Source organism: Neopsephotus bourkii, unplaced genomic scaffold (assembly GCF_033783945.1).
Source record: "Neopsephotus bourkii isolate Nb327-2 ecotype Australia unplaced genomic scaffold, CSIRO-AGI_Nbou_v1 NB_13, whole genome shotgun sequence".
Lineage (NCBI taxonomy): Eukaryota > Metazoa > Chordata > Aves > Psittaciformes > Psittacidae > Neopsephotus > Neopsephotus bourkii.
In genome coordinates this window covers 829,740-855,248 of record NW_026900530.1, presented here as the reverse complement: position 1 = coordinate 855,248, position 25,509 = coordinate 829,740, and the positions used below count along the sequence as shown (strand labels likewise).

At 43.1% G+C, this 25,509-nt stretch overlaps 1 protein-coding gene across 5 annotated transcripts in view; it reads right to left on the bottom strand.

The window, feature by feature from the left end:
* Positions 1-25,509, bottom strand: part of ZNF423 (zinc finger protein 423) — a 236,337-nt gene that overhangs the window by 183,650 nt on the left and 27,178 nt on the right. For 4 of the 5 annotated variants that reach the window (XR_009728060.1, XM_061370824.1, XM_061370567.1 and 1 more), the window contains exon 2: positions 10,154-10,213. The exons of the other annotated variant lie outside the window; for it this stretch is intronic. Coding sequence is in view for 3 of the 4 variants with exons in the window: in XM_061370824.1 (XP_061226808.1) it covers positions 10,154-10,213 (60 nt within the window). In the remaining variant the exon portion in view is untranslated. The remainder of the gene's footprint in view (positions 1-10,153; positions 10,214-25,509) is intronic. 5 annotated transcript variants of the gene reach the window in all.

Sequence of the window (25,509 nt, the reverse complement as noted above, 5' to 3'; positions counted from 1 at the left end):
TTTAAAGAGGCACTGCTCAGTGTTAAAGACAACAGGCAGAATGGCAAGCTTGCAGACGAGACCAGACTTCAGCAAGTGGCTGTCAAGCTCTTAAAATAACCAACAAAACTCTAAGTGGGAGACTTAGTGGATCACCAACATGTGAAGTATTAAGGAAAGTACAATGTTAAGTCCCTTACATCATTTTACTTGCAAATAATTACAGCAATTACAATGTGCTAACTGGCAATTAACATTACAGGCTTCACAACTCACCAGAATTTTTTAAAACACGCTGTGGCCCTATGTAAATTGTCTCTTTGGTACTTCGGATTTGGTGGCTGTATGAGCTAATAGCTGCACATTAGCTCAGCAGATCTCAGAATTGTCCACGTGCCAGGTAATTTAATTAGAGGCTTGATCTTGTCAAAGCTTTATGCAACACAGATAGTGCTTCCAAGCAAAGTGTGTGGGTTTTTTCCTTTCTCTTCAGCGTTTTGTGACTCTCTAATAATTTCCACTAACGAACACCAAAGCCATCCAAGGGAGAAAGGAAGCAGAGTTACCAAAACAGGCAAACAGGCAGGCACTGCAGTCCTGAGTGTGATGAATTCAAATATATGTAGAATGAGATGCATTGAGCACCTCTTCCATGCACTTCCATTGGAGAATAGATTCTCCAATCTATTGCCAGGTCTCTGCACACATCTGTTAAATCTTCACTGAGCCATTACTCAGCCCCAGGAAAGACAAAGGTCACTTGTCTCCAAGTGAGAACTATAGGGTATCTCAAATCTCATTATAAGTGGTCTCATTTAACAGTTTTCTCATCTGAATTTATACACAACAAATACAAGATTATGACCTCAGTTTACTTTGACAACGGCATCGCAATTCCTTGTGGCAAGACTGGGAAAACGCTATTTTAGACACTTAAGTGACAGAAATACAATGTATCTTTTATTATAGGAAGCTTTAGGCTATATTAACTACTAAAAATCCTTTTTTTTTTTTTTTTCCAGCAGTATGTGGCCTTAATTTCTGTTTTCTATATATTCTTAGGCTACAGTAACTACACTTGTACTCTTTGTCTACAACAAGCTTAACAGCTCAAGACAATCTGACCAAAAAATACGGTCATAATGGTTACAGAAACTTTTACAAATCAGGTCAATGTTGAGTAAGACCCACTAGAGGTCCCTTCCAACCCAAATGATTCTAGTTTCCTGTACTGAACAATACAGATTATTTGGGCAAAGCATCATAAATTTCATGTGGTTACTTACTGCAGAGTTTCATATCAACATCCTGAAAGCAAAGCAGTGGAGCTTGTTTATTCCATACATTTTTCTTCTTTCACAACCTGGTTTGTAAAACCCCATTGTCATGTCTGGCACAATTTGTTTTTTTCTCAAGAAGAATGATTACTGGGGATCCACTACTGTGGCATTATTCTTCATTGATTTTTCTCTCTTAAGCAACAGGCCAATGTAATATAATATATTCTGTTATTCCTGCTTTACATTTATTCAGGCTGGAAGCTTTGAGCTACCAGTTACAACTGCAATGTATAAACTAGTCAAAGTAAAACAGAAGTTTCTGTGAAAACCAAAGAAACTGTTCACCAGGAGATTTTCCTTCAAGTCTCCAGCTGTCTGATTTCACAAAGGAAAAATCCATTTCAATTGCTTCCTACAGCAATACAGTTTCAGCTTCCTCTGCTCCTACCAGCCAGCCGAAGCTGACTTGGAAAAGCAAAGCCACTGACCTGCAGAAATGACTCAAAGCAAGATGGGCTGGCAATTCCATCAGTCCTGAAGTCAGAGCCCTCTGGGAAGGTCAACCTGCAGCACGGTTTACTCTTCAGGATGCACAGACAAAGCGGTATGGACATGAGGCACAAGGACTTTTTATTAGGTTGGGAGGCTTAATTAGGCTTTGTAAAGTGCTTTGAGATCCTACATTAAAATATTTACTCAAATAAGCTCTAGAAAGCACAATTTACCTGACCATTCAGTTTGCTTCTGCCCTCAAATCTGCAGGATTTAGCAAATCCAGACTGCAGCAGAACTAGATAAATTAGAGATGAAAAGGACTTACCAGGTGATCTTATCCATCCCTCTGCTAATGTAAGACTGTTACTACAGTGTATTTTCAAGCATTTCGTCCAGCCCAGTTTGAAAATGGCTGAAGTGATGGGAGATAATATCAGTCTATTAGATCCCACTGCTGGGAAATGTTTCCTGACATTCAGCCTAAAGTAAAGCCTTTGCTTTACTTTAGCCCATTACTGCTAGTTATGCCCCTGAAGGCTGTTGTAAACAACAGATATCATTTTAATCTAAAACCAGAAAATGTTCATCTCATCATGGTACTTCACTAGGGTAGCAAAAGAGGACAAGGTAGAACCACTGGAAATAAACATAGCAAGGGAGAGCAGGAGAGTGAAGATGAAGGGAAGGTGGTATGCTATGCCTCACGTCTCTCCAGTGCTCCCTCTAGCTCAAGGGCAGCATCCTTCAGTGGGATGTTCATACCCATGGGAGACCTGAACACAAGCAAGGGGTGGAGAGCCATGAAGCCTGCGCCTGTGGGTCTACATGTGAAGCTGAATGACCTCCTTTCAGTCATTGCAAGGAAACGGAACACAACGTTAACAGCTTCCCAGCAGATGAAGCGCCAACAGGCACACCTTCAAATAAAAGCAAATTTGTCACAGGAGAAAAATGTTTCTGGCAAGATGGCAAAAGAGCGACATGAGCCTGAGCTGGATGTGCCCTGCCAGCCCAGAAGGATACAATCACCTGTTCAACCATCTATGCCCATGGTGTGTTTGTATGTCTGGCAAGATGACCCTGTCAGAACACCCTACGGGAACATCTTCCAACCCATAGCAGCGCCATGCCATCAGACACACCAAGCTCTCAAGACTTCAGATGAAGTCAATCTGATCACTGCAGAGGTGCTCCCAGATTTGACAGGGACCTTGGTGCCCATCTCCAGCCCTGACACACTACCAGCATCCCAGCACACAGGAGTCCATGGTCCCTCTCCAGCACAGCCAGGCCAGGGCTGTGACCCCACAGCCTGCAGAAATACTCCTCTTTACAGATGTTGCTTGGAGTAGTTTAGGGGGGCTTTAGGCACTGTGAAGCTCAGCAACACCAACAACACGCTGTGATACTCCACACTTGCTCAGCTTTTCTTAAGCAAACTGACTTTCTAGCAGACACTGCCTTTAAAAAGCCACGGAATGGGTAGGTGTCATGGTTTAAACCCACGCAGCCCCACGCAGACACTTGCTCACTTTCCCCCTTTTTTACCCCTTCCTTTGGGCAGAATGGGGAGGAGAATCGAAAAAATGTAAACGCCACAGGTTGAGATAAGAACAGTCCAATACATAAAGTATAACACAAAACTACTACTGCTAATAATAATGATAAGGGAAATAACAAGGGGAGAGAATATAAAACTAAAAAGGGAAGGAAAAAGAAGACCATAAACACAAGTGATGCACAATAATTTCTCACAACCAGCTGATCAATACCCAGCCTTACTCAAGCAGAGATCTGAGCCTTCCAGGTGACTCTTTCCAGTTTATATACTGGGCATGACGTGCTGTGGTATGCAATACCCTTTTGGCTAGTTTGGGTCCTGTCTCTGCTCCCTTCTGGCTTCTTGTGCCCCTCCTCACTGGCAGACCATGAGAGACTGAAAAGTCCTTGATCAGGGCAAGCACTACTGAGCACCTAAAAACATCGGTGTGTTATCAGCACTGTTCTCAGGCTAAAGTGGACAACACAGCACTGCACCAGCTGCTAAGACAGAGAAAAATAGAAGTTACAGCTGAACCCAGGATAGCAGGTGATGGGGTAATGGGAACACTCAATAGCTCACTTTGAAATGAGCTTTTGTTTCCTCACCCTTTTTACCACGGAAATTCATTCTCCTCTTCTGTGCTATCGCTGTAATTTTCCCAATTAACATTTTTAATAGTATTTTCTAGGAAATGCCATAATACACAGGTGTGTGCTTCTGATTTAAATACTGACTTCCATGCTGTGTTCACATATGACGATCACTCCTTCTTGCCACAGATTCCCTCCCTGAACACAAGGGGAGCACTTACGGCACTGCACCACCAGCGAGGCATCAGCAGATTCGGGGTGGCTGTTTCCATGACATGCTGGTGCAGCACATGCCGGTGCTGAGCTGCACTGTGCCACATGCAGTGATGAACCTCAGGTTTCTATACTTCCCCTTTCCCTAAAGGTGTTACAGCCGTGGGATGTCAGTCAGACTGCACAGACTGCCAGATTCCCTCTAACTCCAGCCACTGCTTCCTCTTGCAGCACCATGTCTCCCTTTCCAGGCTGCCCTGAGTGCTGGGCACAGAGACTTGCTCCCAGGAAGCCCTCTTACCTACAGATGCAGTTGTGCTGTGAGCTCCTGCAGACAGAGTAATCTGAGAAGGGGTTATAAATACTCCTATTGGTTCTTTTTATACTATCCCTGCTCTAAAATCTTACATCTTACATCAACATGGATGTTCACCCACCACCACATTATGAGAGTGTCATGTACTTCATACCACTTCCCCTTCTGTTTGAGAAAACACTATCACAAGTACTGTCTTTTAAAAAGTTCATCTTTATAAGTAAAAGACTGAAGTTAAAAATTAAATTTCATAATTAGGAAAGGAGAAATACTTTTTTCCTCCTCCAAAAGGACACATAACTATGTTACAACACAAAAATCCAGACATTACCAAGGAAAAGTGCAACTTAGAATAAAGAAGGAACACAGCAGCCAGATGTAGAAAACTCCCTAGCTTTATTTCTAGTTTGCTTTTATTTGTGTTGGCTGCTTCCAAGGCAGATATTTAAAATCTTGAGGACCTCAGAATACACCGACTGGGCTGCATCCTGCAGGTCCATGCAGAGACAAGGATGTGGTTTTAAAACCAACATGAGAACGTCAAAGACTTGAGATCAAAAATTTCGTGGTATATGAAAAACTATTCAACAAAAGTTATCAAAGGTGATTAAGTTCAAAGGTTTATTTCTTTGGAAAGGAAATCCTTACATACCAAAATCAGAATCTTCTCATATTGATTTGCCAATGAAAGCAGCATTTAGAAAACATCTAAGCTTGTCAAGGGACACAGGATGGGCGATTTCAGAGTACTTGCTAGATAACAGGTCTCTAATGCCCACTGAATTGCAGATGACATTTCCAGTGCTCTACAGCAGAGATCCCAGAACTTCATGTTGAGGGTGTTCGGGTGGGTTTTTTCAGCATTCTGCCACTTATAAGTTTAATAAAATAAAATACAATACATGTAGAAACAGACAAAAAGAGCCTGGTGTCTATGGGAAGGCAGTCTCTCTCACACACACCTTCCTGACTTGCTCCTGACACAGCCCATGCCCAAGCAGGATCTGGCAGCGGACATGGGAGGAGAGCAGGGACAGCTTTCCCCTTTCTAAAAGGGAAAAGCTGAGGAGAGAGAACACATTTTCTGTAGTTTATAAGAATAAAAAGAAAAGGGGAAAAAATTAGCTCATGAATACTTACAGGGGCAAGTCTGCTTCATGAGACCCCAGCTTTCTCATCTGTTCTGCTCCTTTGGCAACCAAAATTTAACCCAACCCTATACAACAGTTAGAGGAGAACAAAAACCCCCATTACTTTTGGAGAAGACAACAGCAGTACTGGGATCAGAAGACCAACAGTGGAAGAGAGCACAGGGAATTGCCAGCACCAGCAATGGCATTAAAAACACCAAAGAACAGAACCCTGGCAGCCCTGAGTGAAAAATAAGCCTTCAAACTGTGTCAGGATGTTTCTTCTCTGAAGATACTAAGTGAAAACTGTGATTTAGGTAGCTGGAGACACCACACAAAGCAGATGAAAGGGGAAAAGGAGAGACCACAGGGAGATTTTCTTTTATTTTGCGGCTCATTTCTCAAAAGCTGCTGCTTCCCCTTTTCTTCACTTTTTTCCCCCCCTCCTTAAAGAAGGAAAACTAACAGAAATTACAGAAGGCAATTAAAAATCTGAAGTCATGTTCTGTATAACACAAGCACGTGGGACAACTTGCAATGGCAAACATTGAACATACATCTGCTAAAATGTTGTGGCTTCTGCCCCCGCACCCCATGCGGCACTCTGTCAAGTTGTCCCTCACACGTGTACCCCATTGCTGCAGTGTGCTTGGTGGCAATCTGGAGCTAACGGGGAAAGAGGGCAATACCAACCTGTAATTTATTTTCATGATTTCTGGAACACTGTAATTCCGTGATACTAACGTTGTGTGTTAGTGAATGGTTGGATGCTGGCATCAGAGAGGCCCTTCTAGTGACAACCACTGCAAAGATCCCACCCATACTCTGCAAATGTGTACAAGACATACACAATGCCATTTGTCCCCAGTATTCAGGCTACAGCTACTTAGTCCCCTACTTCCCAAACTCCTTCTCAATCGGATAACTTGTAGCTGCATACAAAAATGAGACACCTCCAGGTACCTCAAAAGCAGACACAAAAAATCAGGCTTTTAGGTCTGCAGGCTCCTAAGGGGAAGGCAGAACCTGCTCTGTTGGCCCCAGACAATTCGCCAAGATTCCCTGGGGCCTCACAGTCAGGCTAATGAGAAACTCCCCAGCAACCCCCATTTAAAATGCTTTCACAGGTCTTTAAAATGCCTTAAATTCTCTATATATTTAGTAAGAATTTTTACTTCTTTAAAATGTCCCTTGTTGCTCCTCAAGATAATACTCCCGTGATGTATTACAGCAGCAATGCAGCATTGTCTGGCTGGACTCTTGTATTGCAAATATGGAATTTTATTTTCCTCTTGATTTTGAAGCAGCTAAAGACCCTTTTTGCACAGCAGAGGTGGACACTTGCCTGGCTCCCAGCAGCTCTGCCACCCTTGCTGACACCTTCCAAGCAAGACAGACAGGCTTCAAGGGCTGCATGTGCTGTTAAGAGGGAAAGGCAGAGGGAAGGAGTACTCAGCTGCACTCTTCCTCTGACAGAAAACATCCCTGCCTCTTACACAGCAAAACACCACTGACCTGCTATTTAACAGCAAGCTAAATTCTCAGATTAAGAGAGGAAAGGAAAAGCTTTTTTTCCTTCCTTTTACATTAAGGAAAAAGATGTTTACAAGAACTGAAGAGGAAGGAAATTCGCTATATGCCCATTGTTAAACAGGGCTGCTGGACACCCAGATTATTTACCCTGGTGCAAGCTCTTTATAGATTTTCCTGATTCTCTAGGGTCATGTGCAGCCTTTAAGTTGTTTTCATAACAAATAATTAAAAAATCATAAGACTATTTCTAGTTGTATTTAAAGAACTTGAATAAATTCCTCAGTGCAGCTATGCTGAGGGTTGGATTTCTGAAAAGCATTTCACCTCTGCAGGTTCTACCACGAATGAGCAGTTGAGCTAGAGGAGACAGCAACTTGTGCACACACCATACCATAGAAAAAAGGGCAGTGTCCTGTGCTACCACCAAGCAGGCCCACCCGACCACAGGATTTCTGTTGCCATGTCCGCTGCCAAATGTCTGTGAGCAGCGCTCAGCAGCTCCCATAAGCAGCCCCTTGCCCAGTGCCACGGCCCAGCCAGGGATGCACAAACCACACATCTTCAGCACACTGCAGTAGTGGAGAAACCCACCATAAGACACAGAGCGCAACACATCTTGCCCTGCAGTTACAAACACCTGGCTCCTGATCTTGGAAATGAGAGCTGTCACACCGACCTGGACAAGTCCCACACCTGCAGATCCAACCTGTACTCACAAAAAGCATTTCCAGTATAGCTTCTATAAGTTTGATGAGCAAAATAAGACAGAGCAGCAAAAGCACCTTCTACTCCCACAACTGCACCTATATGAATATTTCTGTAGCATTATGAAAAAATGAAGATGAATGTTCTACCTGCGCTTGCTGTCCCTACAAACCCTGGAACTGCCTGCCGCTACACAGCAGCTGCACAGAGTGCCAACAGGACTGTTCAGAAGCCACTTTGTATGTGTTTGCACACACACAGAGATGTACAAACGCATACAGGAGGAGAAGGGAGAGAAATATGCTAATTTGAAACATCTGGCAAATGTTTCAAAGTTAACAAGACCCAGGCTTGGCCTTTTGGGTGTTTTTTTCTGTTGGGGGGAGTCAAGGAAGGGGAGGCAATTTTGTCATTCTGGGCCAGGGAAGGAAGGGGCATGAAGCAAGAAGTTGAAGCGTTTTTTTCACCCTTTATTGAACTTCAACATCACACTACTGCAGCTAATGCAAACAGGAAGATCATAAAAGAACATAATGAAAGTCTCGCACGCTGGGACTGAGGGACTGGTTTCAGTTACTGAATATAGCTTTGGAAGCACACTGCACAAGAACCAGTGACTCCACACAGCTGCACCACCATGTATTAGGATGTTTTAAGTTTTTTCTATATAGTTCAACAGTCGTATTCCAGCCTGCAACTTCTGTCCCATGCACTGCACCCTGTCATGATAGGCTGCTGTACTACGTCTCTATACACATGTGAGATTGACATCTGTAGCTGCTAAACATATTGAGAAGAAAATCCCCCTATTAGCACACATTTTCCTTAAGCTGCCATAAATCACACATACAATACATTATATCCCACCGCCAATGTCTTGAATGAGAGCTGTAATTATGGGAGTAAATGAAGAAAAATGGAGAAGACAACTAATCTGGGCAAAGCCTTTCACAGGATGGTTTTTACTTACAGCATGGTCACCAATACCATCTACAAATCCCAGATTAACTCCCATTCTGCACAGAAATCATTTTTGTTGTTGTAGCTGCTGTTTTGAACCTCAGCCTGTGTTAAATTTCATACAATTCAAGACTTGTGATAAATAACACCAGTAACTTCACTCTGCTGCTGTTTGAGACGAAGGTCAAGCAAGAGAACTGGCGAGTGCTCTTTTCATGCGCTGTTAGCTCCAGGCACAAAGGGGCCTTCGACATCGCAGCTGGGGGTTTGCAGCAGCAGCAGCAGCAATATTTGCTATCAAAGACCAGTGGAAACACAAGTCCTTCCAAACAGCCATAGCGCCCAGAGAAGATGCATCCAGCACAAACAAGTGCTGTTGGTACAAAGTGAAGTGCCACAAAGTGCCACACAAAAGCAGTTTATGCCATCAAGAGCAGCTAGATTCTGATTTCCATAAGGAAGGTCTCTTGTGAGCCAGCCTCCCTGTGACTCTCATAAAACCCATGCTAACCAGCAATGCAGCACCGTTGTAATTTTCGTATTATCGCTCAATTTCTGAGCTGTTTTCACATTGCTGCTGAGCTTCTAAGAGCATACCATTGCAAAGTCCAGTATGAAGAGCACTGAAACACTTAGTGGGTTTAAAATCAGAAATATTCTGATAATTTTGTAACTGTTAAAGACATAGCAGACAGTGAAATATCTTTACACAGAGCACAAAGAGTGACTAAGATGGGGCTAATTACTTTAAACACAAAGTAATTGATAGTTACTCCCACATCTGCATTATCAGTACATATTACACAACTACAGACAAACCTGTTCAGTTTCTTGAGCCTCTTTTTATTCAAATTACCAATGATGAACACAGATTACCACAGATGAACACAAATTACCACAGATGAACAACCCCCAGACACATGTTTAAGTGATATTACTACCAAGAAGACCAAAAGCTGGTTCAAATGTTAAATCTCTCTACTATGGCAATGTACCACTTTTATTCTCCAGCCCTGACAGTACTTTCCAATTTCCTTCAAAAGGAGAAATACACACATTCCAGTTGAGACCAAGGTTTAAAATTCCTATTAAAGCAGCTTTTATGTAATTAGATTGGAATGAATGTTCAACAGTGCCCATTGCAGAAAACTTCAAAGTGGTTATACTGGAGAAATCACAACCCATTTCAGTATGCCCACAAGAAGAAAGAATGGCTCTCTGGAGGGTAAGAGTATATTAGTCTCTGTATGTAATAGATTTTATTGACCATATGGAACTGATATAAAAATTGTGTTGCAGTGGGTAGTCTTGGATTTGAGACAGGAATGTGACATACAAAATACAGTTCCTGTAAAAAGCCTGGCAGCTTTCTGGCAGTTTTTGCAATCAGAAGAACTTAAAATATTTACCTGACTGAGTCACTGATGAGTCCCAGGTCAATGCAAAATCTGAAGATTCACCCTCTTCAACTGAAAAAGAAAAAAAATAAGTTGCGATTACTAAATAAACCAACTGGAAAGAAAACTAGGCCCACTGTGACATTAAATATTAAGACAGATTTCCAAACTGGTGAAAAAGAACTTACTGCTTTCTATAAAATAACTCATAAGGTAGAAATTTAGTAAAGAAACTTTCCCTTCATTTTAACCTAAATATGGGATTTCTGTTTGCAATTTCTTCCTGAACAGGTAAGAGTGAGTTTGTGTGAAATAGTAATAGAGGCTTAAATATCACTAGCTGCTAAGTATCTGTAGCTGAAATGTTGTATATTCACAACAACCTGTATGTGCAAAACTGCCTTTGTAAAATGTAGACCTGTAACAGATCATAGCAAAGAACTGTCCTATGAATGGAAAATTGCCTGACTTATCTCATCTTAACATACTAATATATTAGCCATATTCAGAACCTTGTGATAGCTTCAGTATTTTATAATGCACAACCATGTTCTGTGATATGGTAGTCATAAATAACTGCATTTAAAGCTTGCTGATGTGAAAACTGTCAGAGCCAGGTGCTCAGCACTTGCAAGTGATGTAGCCATAACCTTCTGCCTGTTAAGAATTATAAAATGCCATTTGATTCTTACAATCTTGAAAATAACTAAGAGATCAACTGACGACAAGTAGGGTAAAAACAGCCTGATCCTGCTGTTACTAATGTCAGACCGGCCATTTGAAAGTGGTAACTGGATACATTCTTTTTAGTTACAAAAGTTTATCATCTTCATGTGCCTACTCTGTCACCATGACACCAAACAAATGCAGATCATGGGGCTTCACTTCCTGATGAAAAGTATTTACCCTATGCACTGAACAATCTCTAACCCTTTTATCTAAATTATGCTGGGTTCAAATACAAATTCTACATAATTCTGCAACTGGAATCCAAACCATACTGCAAAGCCACAAGCACAGCCACTGCTGACCAGATGGAACCCCCATGCCCATGCTCTCGAACCTGCTCCAGTGATTACTTACACTGATATTTACACTTCCATCGCAAGGTTCTTGATTTTTATGCTTTCCTCACTTTTCTTTTAATGACTTAAGGCATTCTATAAGCTCACCTATCAGGCTGATGTCAATGCTGACATCATGTAGCATTAGGAACAGAAAAGATAATTTACATAGGCAGTGCCTTGTCAAATTTTGATTTTATGTTCATACCTGGAACAGATCCTTACTCCACAGAAGGGCACAGCTCTGGCCCTGTTAGTCCGCAAGTTTACTAATGGAGGAACACAGAATTTGGCCCCTTCTTTTAAAAAATCATACTTGAGACATCTTTATACTCCTTGCAGAAAGCCTATGTTAGCATAAAGGTCATGCCACGTAATATTCAATTTCAGAATGACAGAAAAACCAGGCACAGAGCTAGGTCCTTACTGAAGCTGTTACTGGTACTATTCCCTGACTTGCAGAGCAGGCTTGGCTCACACATGCTGTCTCCTCAGGGCTCACCTACCATTTTGTGTTCCGCAAACCACCATCTTGTCCCCATTTTGACCCATCTCTTAACAGGAAAACCCTGGACCTAGTTATCCTAAATACAGTTTCACTCTCACACAAAGTATCTCTTGTTTCAGCATCAAAACCTACATATATCTTGGAGGTTTCTGCTCCAAAAGTAAATAAGCAATTTACGTACCTTACTCAAAACAGACAAATGGAATGTTTTATTTTTACTTTATCCTTGACTGTTATTTTGTTGTCTTGCTTGGACAATTTTTTATATTACTGCCTTTGTGCTGAGTATTTTTTGTTTATTTATATTTTATCTTGGAAAATCAGTTTGATAAAAATACTTAAATGCAATAAATTCAGTCCTAGTCAATAGAAGTATATGGGATCAGCACTGGTCATTGCCAATTTTAGAACACACAGCCTTTCGTGGTGGTTAAACACTGGAGATTGCTCTAGTCCTTCAGCTGCTGTAGGGCAGCTGGCTCCAGCATGTAACAAACCCATGGTTTTAGGGATCCTTTAAATGAGGGCAAACGTTTGAGTCAGCCCTCTGTTGGCATTAATTTGCTTTGCTCCCTAATGACTGAAAGGGGGACAGAGAACATGTATGTGAAGATGACAACACTTAAATTCCCTTCTATTGTTGCGCTCATGGTTTCACTCCTCTGCTTTATTTGCACTGACCCACCACACAGATGACAGTGCTGCACCTCCATGTAAGGAGGCCAGTGGGGTGGAGCCTTCTGAGCTTAGGCAAAGACACGTCTCCCTGCAGCTGTGGCTCACATACACCCGTATTTCCCCTTTTTACTTTATGCATTTTTTAAGCAACCATCATCTTTCATAGGATCCACTATAACAAAAAGTAACAACTGAGCCTGGTCCTGCAGCAGTATTGGGCTGCTGTTCCGCTTGGGCAGCAGGACAGCATAACAAATTGTCCCCCTGGACAGCGAGCACAGGGCAGGGACACTGCCAGAAGGGAGCCGAGACCCCACACTGCTCACCACAGTGCTGGCGGGGGGTACTGAAACATGTCCAGGCAGGACATGACCACTGGACAAGGCCAGGCTGGCACTTCTCAGGACTGGTGTTAGGTGAGTTTATGGAATGGCATAGCCACAGTGACGCCCAGTCGGCAGCCCTGACTCAAGCAGCCAATCCTCATCTGCCTGTCCATTCACCCACTAAGCTAGTGTCCTGGGTTCAGCAGTAGCAGTCATTTTTCTCCTTCTTAGTAGCTGGTGCAGTGCTGTAGTTTTGACTTTTGCCCTGGGAACAGCACTGATAACACCGATGGTTTTAGTTACTGCTCAGGAAAGTTTAGTCTGACCAAGGACTTTCTGAGTCCCATGCTCTGCCAGGGAGGAGGGGAAGCTGGGAGGAAGCAGAGACAGGACACCTGACCCAAACTGACCAAAGGGGTATTCCATACCACAGCATCTCATGCCCAGGATATAAACTGGGGGCAGTTACACAGAAGGGCTAGATCACTGCTCGGGTTGGGCTGGGTATCGGTTGGCAGGTGGTGAGCGGTTGTATTCTCTTCCCTTGTTATTTCCCTTATCATTATTATTACTTGTGGCAGCAGCAGTGATTTGTGTTATACCTTAGTTACTGGAGTGCTCTTATCTCAACCCGTCATAGTTACATTTTTTCGATTCTCCTCCCCATCCCTCTGGGAGTGAGGGGACGAAGGAGAGGGAGTGAGCAAGAGCTGTGTGGCTGACTGGGCTTAAACCACGACAGCTAGGCAGCAGGCACAGAGAAACAAGGGGCAAAAGCATGACACATCCAACAAAGAAAGACTGGGTCTATGCACCAGTGTAATTAAAGAGCCGCATAGGATTGGAGTGGAAGGGTGTCTGTGAGGCTGAGGCAAAAAAAAATAGGTGATCAGGCTTTATCGCAGGCATCAAGTATTGTAGGGAAACACTTAACTTCACTGTGCTTCTGCTGCCTCTCCATAATGGGCATAAAACCAAGAGCTATGGGTTCCTCTGTGGCTACCTTCATCTTCAGGATATAAATTGTTATTTAAGGAGCCAGCATTTGAAGCGTTGTCACTGCTGGCTTTACCTCATCTTCAGCAATGAGCAGAAGACAGGTGCCAGAGGGAAAGACAATCAGTTTCTTCCTCCCAAACTCAACTTTGACACCCAAGCAGTTGCAGCTAAAGTTTGCCCTTAGCTGCACACAGCTGTTGCTGGACTCATAGGGAAGCAGCACCTTTCCTGGGCAGGTCAGAGATGGGGCAACATGACACTGTGCATGGAGGGTAGGAGTCCCACAGACCCCCACTGGGGGACAGACCCCATAGAAGCTGCCTCAGGGCTTGTCCAACCCTCCTAGGAGGGCAGAGTGGATGCAAACCAGATTCAGCTGCTATAGCTGTGAAGGAATTTCCAGCTCTCACTGCTGAGAACTGAGTCAAACAAAGCCTTAGTCCATAATATTAGCCAGGGAGAAATTCACTTAAGTTGATTTTTCAGTTAGAAGTTTTCGTTTAATATTTTTCTTATCATTCCTTGACCTAGATTGACACAGGTGACTAGTGTGCATTAACTCCCACTTTGTGGATGCTATTATGTAAGTAACAGTAATGGCCAAAAAAGCCAGTGAAAAGGTACAAAGCTGCCATGGTTTCAACCCAGCCGGCAACTCAGACCCACTGTCACTCCCTGCTTTACCCCGCGCTCCCAGCAGGACAGAGAGAAGAATCAAAAGAATGTAAACCCCACAGGTTAAGAGCAGTCCAATAACTGAGTATAATACAAAACTAAAACTAAAACTAATAATAATAATAATAATTAGAAAGGAAATAGCAAGGGGAGAGAATATAAAATGGAGAAGAAGAGGAAACGGAAGGAGAAGGAAAAGAGGAATGGGAAGAGGAAGGCGAAAAAACAATAAACACAAGTGAGGCACAATACAACTGCTCACCACCCACCGACCAATACCCAGCCCAACCCAAGCAGCGATCTGGGCCTCCCAGGTGACTCTCCCCAGTTTATATACTGGGCATGACGTGCTGTGGTATGGAATACCCCTTTGGTCAATTTGGGTCAGGTGTCCCGTCAGCATGCGACTCAGTCCTTGGTCAGACTAAACATTAGTAAGCAACAACTAAAACCATCGGTGTTATCAGCGCTGTTCCCAGGCTGAAAGTCAAAACCACAGCACTGCACTGGCTACTAAGAAGGAGAAAAATGTCTGCTACTGCTGAACCCAGGACAAAAGTATTCAACGCAATCATTTCCAAAATACATTGCACAGTAAAATAATTCCTGCTTCATTACCAGCAAAATATGTTTTCTGAGACACACCATCCACAGTCACACCTACTGAAGTCAAGGACTAGACGCTTCCACCCATACTACTTAACGACTCTGAACATGTGGACTCACAAGCCCACGCTGCTGATATTTAGCACGGGCAGAAGATCTTGTATCAACACTAACCACTCTACAGGAGTCCTGGTGACATAATGGTGAATGCTCAGCATTTCCTTAAGTTTTAGAGGCATTTTCATTTCATTGCAAGTTAAGACATTCAAAATCATTGATGTTAAGCTTTGGACAGAATGTTCACAAGGGCACTGAACATGTTTTCATTGGGCACTTCCCATTTTCCTTCATAGACTCACCTGATCTCCTCCCACATTCTGTTGTGTGCCTGCACATTAAGCCATGGTTTGAACCTTAGAAGCTGTTGTGCAATTACACTCTTACTCTTGTCTCTTCTCTCTCCATCAAAAGGATCATTTTCAAATGCTTTGGAAAGCGTATTTTTCTCCTTCAGTAACACAGAGACAATATGGGAAGAGGGCAGAAGTTCAGTCCCACTCTGCTCCATGTGTGATCAACAGAATGATACCCAAGGTGCAACACACCACACCAACAGAGAGGGTACACATCTCTCCAAGTGCCAAATTCACTACACAGTTAATTAGAAAAAGAGATGGACAAGAAAACAGTTTCCAAGTCAAGTACTGACCCTTGATATCAACATTCAAAGCACTATATTTCTATTTTTAAGGCATCAACTTTTTTTCTTCTCTTTTGTAAATAATTCATAGTATTTGCTGGCACACAGAGATAAAATACTGGAAATAAAAAGCTACACTCATGTAGCTGCCTCCTTCTGGGTAATAGTTATGAGCTAGCTACAAGAAACTCACTCAACAACGTCCCTGCTACAACAGATATGCCTCTGTTAAAATTTTGGGGCATCTGTGAAGCTGGAACACTTCAGGAAGGCTGGGTTTGACTTGAAAATAGCCTTGATCTGGCAGGATAGAAAAACTTATTGTTAATCAACTCAGAAGAGCATTAACTTTGTTCACTGCCCACCCATGGCCTGGTGCAGGGAGGACATCATTAGCAGCAGGAGCCCTCATGTCTGCTTTCACTCCCTGCTCTGTCCCAGCACAGGAAGACTCACTGCTGTCATGCCTGGAGAAGACCTCTGTTCTGCTCCAACTGATTCTGGGATACCAAATGCAAGAGCCAGAAGAAGAACAGGGCCAACATGGGGAGGAACCATGGGCAACGGCAGCATCACAGTGCAGCACTCCCATGCGCCAAATATTTACATTTTCCCTGCTTGTCTCAGGTGTTCTCCAAGGATAACTATTTATTGCTAAGTCACGGGTGCTGCAGGCTCCAAGATTTCAGTTGTCTGTGATCAGAGATACTTCTGAAGAGATTCAGCAGCCATTCTTCTAAGAGTCAGAGCATCTATTTATGGGACTGCCATTACCTGAACTCCATTCACAGTCACAGTGCTTATTTAACACTTTACAACTCCCAGGGAAGAAGTTAACCTTATCAAAGTAAGATGCTTCTGAACCAAATGTTGATTTCTAGATGCAATCAAGCTTTACAAGTGAGCAACAGCCCCTCAGTAATTCAGATGGCATGTATATGCTCCCCTATCCTATCACACAGGCTTCAAGGACCACAAGGACCAGTTTAACACTTTGCATAATACAAAAACTCCACAGGATGCTAACTAAAATGTCAGGAACTGTGACAGTTTGAGAAACTGCTGCAAAATACATTGGGTCACAAGCAAGCGCCCCAGCTGACAGGGGAATTCTCCTGAATCAGGACTGTTACCAAGAGCTGCATTCAGGACCAGGGCCAGCCTTTGAAAATACCAAGTACAGAATAGTTTGAGTGCAGAAAATGCTGGTGCCACTCTTTAGTTTGGAGGATTTTGTCAGATTTTGTTGATGACAGAACACTCTCAGATAAACTTGGAGAAATCTCACCTATGCCTGTGTATTAGCTGCAGTGTACATACCAAGATCCACAGCTTTCCCTCTGGATAAATACTCCAGCACCTATCCGCATAGTAAGCCAGTCACTCAATAATAGTGCATTTTCCCTGACCTCACTGTAGATACTCACAAGCAAGAGCTCTGTGATCTTCTGTAGTTTTCAAGCTTCTTTGATGCTTTTCAGACACACATCTCTGTGCTGTCCTACCCAGCCTTTGCTCCATCCCTCCCATCACATGAAATTACATTCTCCAGAATCAGCCTAGGACACAGAATAGCACCACCCAGCCACCATTCGTCCACAGCAACTCATCCCACAGCTCCTGCAGCCTGGGATCTGATACAGTGCTCTTAATCCTGCAAAAATACAGAGCAGCTTCCATTTCCACAAAGTGAAAGGGAGCTGAGGATGCTCAAAACTTTTTAGACTGAGGACTGTAAATTAGCCAGTTTCCAGCTGCTTGGCATGGCAGGAGCACAAAGGATCTTAACAATCTGAACTCTTTAAAAAGCCTCATATTTTCCATGCACATCTGGAGTTTGTCCTTTGGAGAGTGGAGGATAGGCTTGCTCCTCAGACTGAAAAAGGAGGAGAATACCTCTGCTCTCACCCAGAGAAGTTCAGTCCTGCATGGCACCAGGAGCTGCTACCACAACCAGCAATGGCATACAGCAAATAAAGAAAATAGTTTGGGAATGGCTACTCTGAGCAGAAGGCAGGTAACCCCGTCTGTTCAGATCACCTCCCGGCTTGGTGCAAGGCTTTCCCTCTCTCTTGCTTGTATGTTCCCCGTTAGATCCTCCACTTCCTCATACCAGTGAGGCAGAAGTCTGCAAGGAAATTACAGTGTGAAAAATGGTCACATTTGGTTTTAAATGAAGCACCATTGTGGCAGAGCTGCATCCCACTGCCCAGAGCACAGCAGGGTGCAGAGCAAGCCCTGAGCCCAGGCATGCTGCCCATGAGGAGCACACAAGGAACCATTGCCCATTTTTGTCAGCAGGCTGGGGCTTCCTCCAAACAGTGTGCAGAGGGAAACCTGCACATTCAGCAGCACAACTGGAAGTTGTGTGGGTCTTCACTAGTGTATTGAGAATAGGTGCCTGAGAGTGCACCCTGATGCATTTACCGTACCTTGCACATAAAAGGAAAGCAAAATCCCTTGGTGCCTCCATACCAGCATTCAGCGGAACAAAAAGGTATCTGGTGGAAGTAGCCAGGGGTGCTTTACCCCAGCCATTTGAGCTGCCTTACTCCCTTGGAAAAGCAAAATCCCTTGGTGCCTCCATACCAGCATTCAGCAGAGCAAAAAGGTACCTGGTGGAAGTAGCCAGGGGTGCATTACCCCAGCCATTTGAGCTGCCTTACTCCCTTGGAACATCAGGTTTGCAAGACTATTCCTGCCAGGTCTCCCACATGTTTACTAGATACTTGCTTGTTTGCGTGATCATTTCCATTTAGCTTTAGCAATGCTTCGCCAATTTTCTTCATAGTGGCTGGTGGAAAGGAGCACTGGGACACCAGGGCATATCCAGAGAAGTGACGGTGTATTCCTCACCCATGCTCTAACCTGGGATCCCCCGCGGGAACTGTGCATGGTCTCCAGCACAATCACTCATTGCTCCAGAGCCACCCCATTTTCTCCATAGTGCATGGCCCATTCAGTCATTGGTGGCCCTTAGCCAGCAGGGATTTTTCCACCTTACATAGGACCATTATATTAGTCCTTTCATGGACCAGCAAGACAGGGCATAAGACAAGAGGGTGTACTGCCATGGTTTATTTATCTAGTTTAGAGCCTGAATTTGCACAAGTTCTCTAGCTGCTTTTCTCCCAAGTCAGTAACAGGGCTTGGCAGAGACTGTAGGTTTTGCTGGCAAAGTCAGCCTTTTTGTGTGAAGGAGGGAGGAGTAGGGAAACCCAGGCTGCTGTGCTCTCTAGGTCAGGGAAAAGGGAAAAAAGGAAAAAAGAAAAAAAAAAAAAAAGCCACAAAGGAGAAAAGAAAAAAAAAAGGGAAAAAAAGACAAAAAATAAAAATTGAAGAAGGATGAGACAAATGGGACAGAATTACAAAGAAAAACTGAAAAGATCATTAGGAACAGAAGATGATGTGAAGGTGATTAAGAAGAACAAGACAAACAACAAAATAAGGTAGCACTAGCAGGTTTATGCAAAGGAGATCTAATTATGGGTGGCTAAATCCTCCAGGACATTAATATTCCATCGTAATGTGTCTAGTTTCCTCCTTTCCAGACATGGCAGGGAGGAAATAAGAATCACTTAGATACACTGTTTAATGAGCAAATGATGGACGATCACCAAATACAGCCTGCTTGATAAGTATCCATTAGCTTAAACCCATGCAGTAAATCTGTGCACAGCTAACAGGCCTGCCTGTTCACACACTACAGCAAAACTTAATGTAACTGCAACAAGAGAAAGAAAGGGGGTGTTGTAAATAAAACCCTCATCTCTGTAAGACAAGGAAGACCGTAGGATGTATAGCGGCTAATCACAGCCCTTCTCATGGACCACACACCTGACTCACAGGCCAGAGCATATTTATTCCCAGTGCTCATATTTAGTTCCTGTGTTGCTAATTCACAGACTGCACTGGAGACAGGTATTTCCCTTCAAAATCTATTATGTAAATAAATACAAGCGTACAGTGTAATAAAAAGTGGTCAATGCTTCAGGTTGCTCTCAAGATCAACATCTTATACATGCAATACATGAAGCTTATAGTTCCTAAAACTTGGCCTGCAGACACCCCATTTCCACACTTTACAATATAGATTTGGGATCAATATTCTTGCTGATGTTTCTTACAGCTTGCCATTGAAAGTTAAACCCCAGAGGGCAGGGTATTGGGGTTTGGGTTGGGTTTTTTTTTCCATTTAATTGCAATACATAGTATTTAAGCTGTGAAATGTTCAGGTATTTAGAGGTTGCCATGGAAGACACACCTGGCTGCAGAGTCCCTGCTCTGTGCTACGTACCAGACCCGCAGTAACAGCACTTCAGCTCAGCATAAGAACCACATTTTCCCAGCATGCTGGTACAAAACCATCCCAGCCATGGCTGGCACTCGGAACATCCAGGTCTCCGTTCCTCTGGTTTCACCATGAAGCACCGTAACCACTGATCTGTCACATGGAAGCAGTCACCATTGCTGGGTGTGTGTTAGTCCCACTATGCCTTGTGGCAGGCTGTGCCACCTTCCTGTGTCCCCAGTACAGGGAACCCATCTCTTGTGCCTCCTCACCCTCCTCTTGCCTTTTTTGAACAAAAAAACCCTCAATATTGTCAGTTTCCAACTGTTGCTTCCACCTCAGAAATGCAGGAAGGAGACTGGGGTTTGGGTATCTTTCTGTATTTTCTGCCTGGAGCTTGCCTGGACATGAGACTGGCAGGGTATACACCACTCAGCCCAAGCGACACATCCCACCTGGCAGAGCTCCCACTGATGTGCTGCAGCTCCAGATATATCATCTGCAATAAGCTCCACTGGAAGTGGTTGGGAGCACCAAGGATTCCTACCCTTACCTGCATTGGTGAGGCTGATCCCCAGCCCACACCACTCCAACTCTGGTGGAGCAAGAGCACAGGCACGAAGAGAGAAATGGGGAGGTGAGGGAAGTGGAGATACACAAGGACATGGGCTGTAGGGTGACCAGCTCCTGTGGACAGGGGGTGACAAGGACCAGCTTCCTGTGGGTGCACTCCTCCCTGCATTATTATATGCATTCCTAAGGCAACTGTCACCATAACGTCTGCACCTTCTTTCAAAAATAGATCTACTACAAGTAAGCAGGTGCTTTAAAGCTCAAATGAAACAAAACAGGTGAATTTGGCATTCCTCATGTTGCTCATAAAATCATGTATTTAACTTCAGCAACCAAGAGTTTAAATATTCTTGCTCCATTTGGAATGCTGCTGGATGACAGAAACGCATACATATTGAAACCCTAGCAAACTGAAACAAGAACAAGTAAAGTAGAGAAAGGGGGAATTAACCCACGTACAATTCATGGCCAGGATTTTCCATGAGTCAAATCTGCAAGTTGTGAAGTGATCTAAATACAAAACCAGGTTGACACTACCCAAAGACTATGATGCAAGAGACCCATGAAAAGTTGGTGGGTCAACAAGTAAGAAGATTAAACTGCTACTCAAATACTTGCAATTTCTTGCACCTTCCTCCAAACTCTGGGTGTAGAAGTTGTACTAATGCAAGGTCTGCTACCCCCTGTGCCTTTGTGACCACAGGTTCCTGGTGAGGGAAGGTACACAAGCTTCCGGTATCACAGTATTTACAAACACATGGGACATGGGGCCCTGCATTGGAAGACAGCAGACCCAAGAGTTGAAGTTGGCAGGGACAAGGTGCACATGGCAGAGTTCAGGTGGCAGGATGGTGACAAGGCAAAGGGATGCCAGAAAGGCCTTTGTTGTTCCCTCAACGTAAAGAAATGGCTACAATGAAATGAAGTTTCAGAATGAAGCCAAAGCACCATGAAGTTCAAACACTGGGCTCTGCACAAAGGATGCAGATCCAGAAGAAAATAAAATAAATAGCGAGCACCATTTTCACACTAGGGCCTTAAAGCTTCTCTGTAAGCAGGACACCTAGTAAAACAGTTTTCATATGGTGGCCCTGTCTTGAGACAGCTAATGAGGATGATGAAAGATTAACATCTAACACGGACTCATGACGCAAAGAAAAGGGAACATTCTGGAATTAATTTACATAAACTTTAATAAAACCAAACAGGGAACAACAGAATTAGATGAGTAGGATGTGCAGATTGGCACTGAGACCATAACCCCTTACACTACCTCTTGCTTTGGTAAAAGACGGAGACATTTACATGCACCAGCAGACTGAACACACCATACCTCAGTCTACTTCGCACTGTCCATTCCCCATTGCAGAAGGGCACTGCCCTTCTGCATTCTGCTTAGTCAAAACCACTTGGCCAAATGCAGCTCTGCAATAAAAAACTCACAAAAAAACAGCTTCACTGTCCCACCTACTATAGTCAGACCAACAGCCACACCCCTCCAGACCTCTGCTACAAACAGTGAGCAGCCTTCTCCTTTCCTTCGAGCAAGGAGCTGCCATCAGGATGCAATACCCTCCAGCTCATCTCACCATCACTGTGAACCAAGTCCCACTTCACTGCAATTTTCCCACTACCAATTTCATCCCCCTACCAATTTCAACAGAAGCAGAGGCAACATCTTCCATTTCACATGGATCAGGTGTGATATTACTGTCAGCCTCTAACCTGAGCTGTCCCAGATGCTGGGGGCCACAATTTTCAGACTCAGGTTCAAGGCAGGGAGTTAAATGCCCATGAAAAATCCACATTTGCAAGTGTGATAAAAATAATAGAAAATTACTTAAACAGCAGCAATTACCTTGAGAGTCCCTGGTGAAATGGTAAAGAACACAACTCTTCTCTTAGACATGTTTAAGTCTCTTACTTCATGATTCTTCAAAGCAGGTTTTACTATGCTATGCCTAAAGCCCTTGTCCCTGCTGCAATGAGCTCCAGTAGGAGTAGAGCTGGGGCACCAAACATGTTTATCATCACACTCTCCTCCACAAATACCCCATTCAGCACCCACGGCTATTAATCACAGTTGAAAAAAAAAAAAAAAAAAGCATTTGACCAGATTTCTACACCTCAGTCTAAAAAAAATACTTTGATTTTTACTGCTAATCCCTCAAACTCTGGCATTTTTTTCAGTGGTAAGCTCTGTTTGCAGTGTAGGTAGCACTGGAAATGGAAGAGAGGAGGCTTTTCCTGACCACCCATTTTAATTAGAGCTATGAGGGCTTGGAAAAACCCATCTGGTGAGTAGAGTTATTTATCCCTTGCCCCTCCTCTTGAGATGCTGGTCCCAGCCAGGAAGACCCAGGGTTCTAAAAGCAGACGTACACTGGGCTCTCAGCACACCCACTTTTCCACCATCATGGCATCCCCATCGCAGGGGATCAGGCCCTTGATGGCTGAACAAGGAGGGCTGCAGCTTTCCCAAGCTAGTATGGGTTTTCAAGGGCCACTCGAAGGAGTTTGCTTATCAAGCACACAGCTCACTGTGGCTTTTCTGTGCATGCAAGTGTACGAGTGTGTGTGTCTGTATGTGTGGTAATACTCCCCAGGCTCGCTCATTTTAATGCTGCTTTCTCCCCAGATGAAAATATACATATTCTTATTAAGGAAAAAAAAATGTGCAAAGTATAAATTTGCATCTATGATCATTTCTGGTTCATAAATTATATTTTAATAATAAAACAATATACTCTTCTGTACTGCTTCTTAAATACTGACGGGGAAGTCTGTCTTATTTGTACACAACCCTAAATATTTTGATGAAGGAACACACAAGTGGTATAAAATAAATACTGTAAACTGAAATAGAGATTAAAGGATAAATAAAAGCAGCACCTTATCCTGCCTTCTTTGCCATAAGAAGAGCTGCTTCAGTCACACTACTGTACCTATTGCTGAATTTCACAGTACAGGTCAAGGGAAATTCTCCAGCTGAGATTCTTCCCACTAGAAAGACAGGCTTTGTTGCCTGCATTAAGGTGAAAGAAATTACAGTGACGGACAGAACATTACATACATCACATCTATCCCTTCATAGTGTCAAATTTAATTTGCAGAAAAAGCAACTCAGCCACCATAAAGTGGAAACTAATATTTTTTATGACCCCTTAAAAACTTGTCCTTAGTGCTAACATACCATAAATAAGTCTCAACATCTTGTTATACGTGTAGTTTATTTTAAAAAGACTAAAAGGGGAACACAGTTCTTACTGAAAATTGGCACACACACAAAGAAAGGGGGGAAGCTGGCTTTTAAAACTATCCCAAAGCCTCCTTTTTTTTTTTTTTTTATCCCTATTAAACTTACAGCCTTTCCACTGAAATGAAATATAAAAAGATTCCAAATATCTTATAATTCTGAATGGATTTCCCTAGTGTAACAGTAATAATATTTTTACAGTTAAAAGATCCACTGATTTAATAAGTGTGATTTGTGTATTTAGAAAATTCATTAGAGCAGACATTCCCTAACATTTTTTTAGATTTATTTATTTATTTAGCCTAATTTGGGTACACTACTTCAAAAGAACGCTTAGAGCTTCCCAGTTCCTTAGTCACTCACTAATAACATCTAATAATTAATAAAGACATGTAAATTCTTAACTCCCAGAACTATTCCAAACTTACTATCTGTACGCTTCATGTCATGTCTCACTTACAGATATCTGCATTACTTTGTTTCATAAAACGCTGAAGGGACACGTACTTATCTTGCTCTCCGCCAACAGTGAATATTGAGGCATCTTGCAACCAAAGCAAAACTAAACCCAAGCCTGAGCAAACCTCTCCTGTAGGAGCAACATGGAGGCTCTTGGCTGGGTTTACTGCACAGTCATGTCCCTTCTGAAAACGTCTGGTGCCTGCATGCTTGTGTAAATACATGCACAGACCAGCAGCAGCTATGGGGGACATGCACTTCTTTAGCCACCACGCAGAAATGCAGGAGTGGTGTCAGGTGAGTGCAACAGGATAGTCTCACTACAGCAAATTTTTTATAAGTGTTTGGGAGCCAGGAGGGAATGAACCCACCAAATGTGCAGCTGTGATACACAAAGGAAAGGCCCTATTTAAGAGTAAATGCAATGCTCAAGCCAGCAACTCGGAAAGTATCTGTAGAAACAAAGAAGGCACAAGCAAACACCCTTATCCTCTTCATAATGCTGCCAGCCCCTTCTGCTTCTGCCTCCAGAGCTATTAAAATCCCTATCCTATGGGCAGAGGCCACAGGGAATAACCTTAGCTCAAACCATCTTCACTTGAAGGGAAATTATATTGCGTTTGTTCCTCTCTGACAAGTGCTCCTGTCAGGGCTTTGTGTTCTGCAGCGTTTCCTTGTCATATTTACTTGCTTGTTTTGATTTCAGCTCTTCTGTTGGGAGGAAGACTGCCAAAGCCATAAGTCCTGTCTCCTACAAGTATTGCTAAGTCTGGGAAATGGGGCACGGGGATTTCCACACATGGTTCAAGCCAGTACATTGACAGAAGCTTACTTAAAAAAATACAACTTGCATTACATTTTGTATTTAAATTTCAGTGAACAAGACTTGAAAGGAGAATGAAAATAGCCCCATTCCCCTAAATACAAGGTACTGTAACAGGAATTATAAAATGACATTCAGAAAACACTTCCCACTCCAGAACCACAGGCAAATAACAGAATAAAATAGTTTCGAAAAGACCTTCAAATGCAAGGTTATTCATACATGGACAAACTGTAACTGTGCTGGTAGGTTTGCTATGTGTAAAACAAGTCCCCAAAGTTTGACTGGTTTCTGTTATGACTTCTTATAATCTGCAAATCTCTTCCTCAAAGCCAAACAGACAGAAAAAATGCACAAAAGAGCCTACCTTTCAAAACAAAGAACTTCCTTCCAACCTAACCACTACAAAA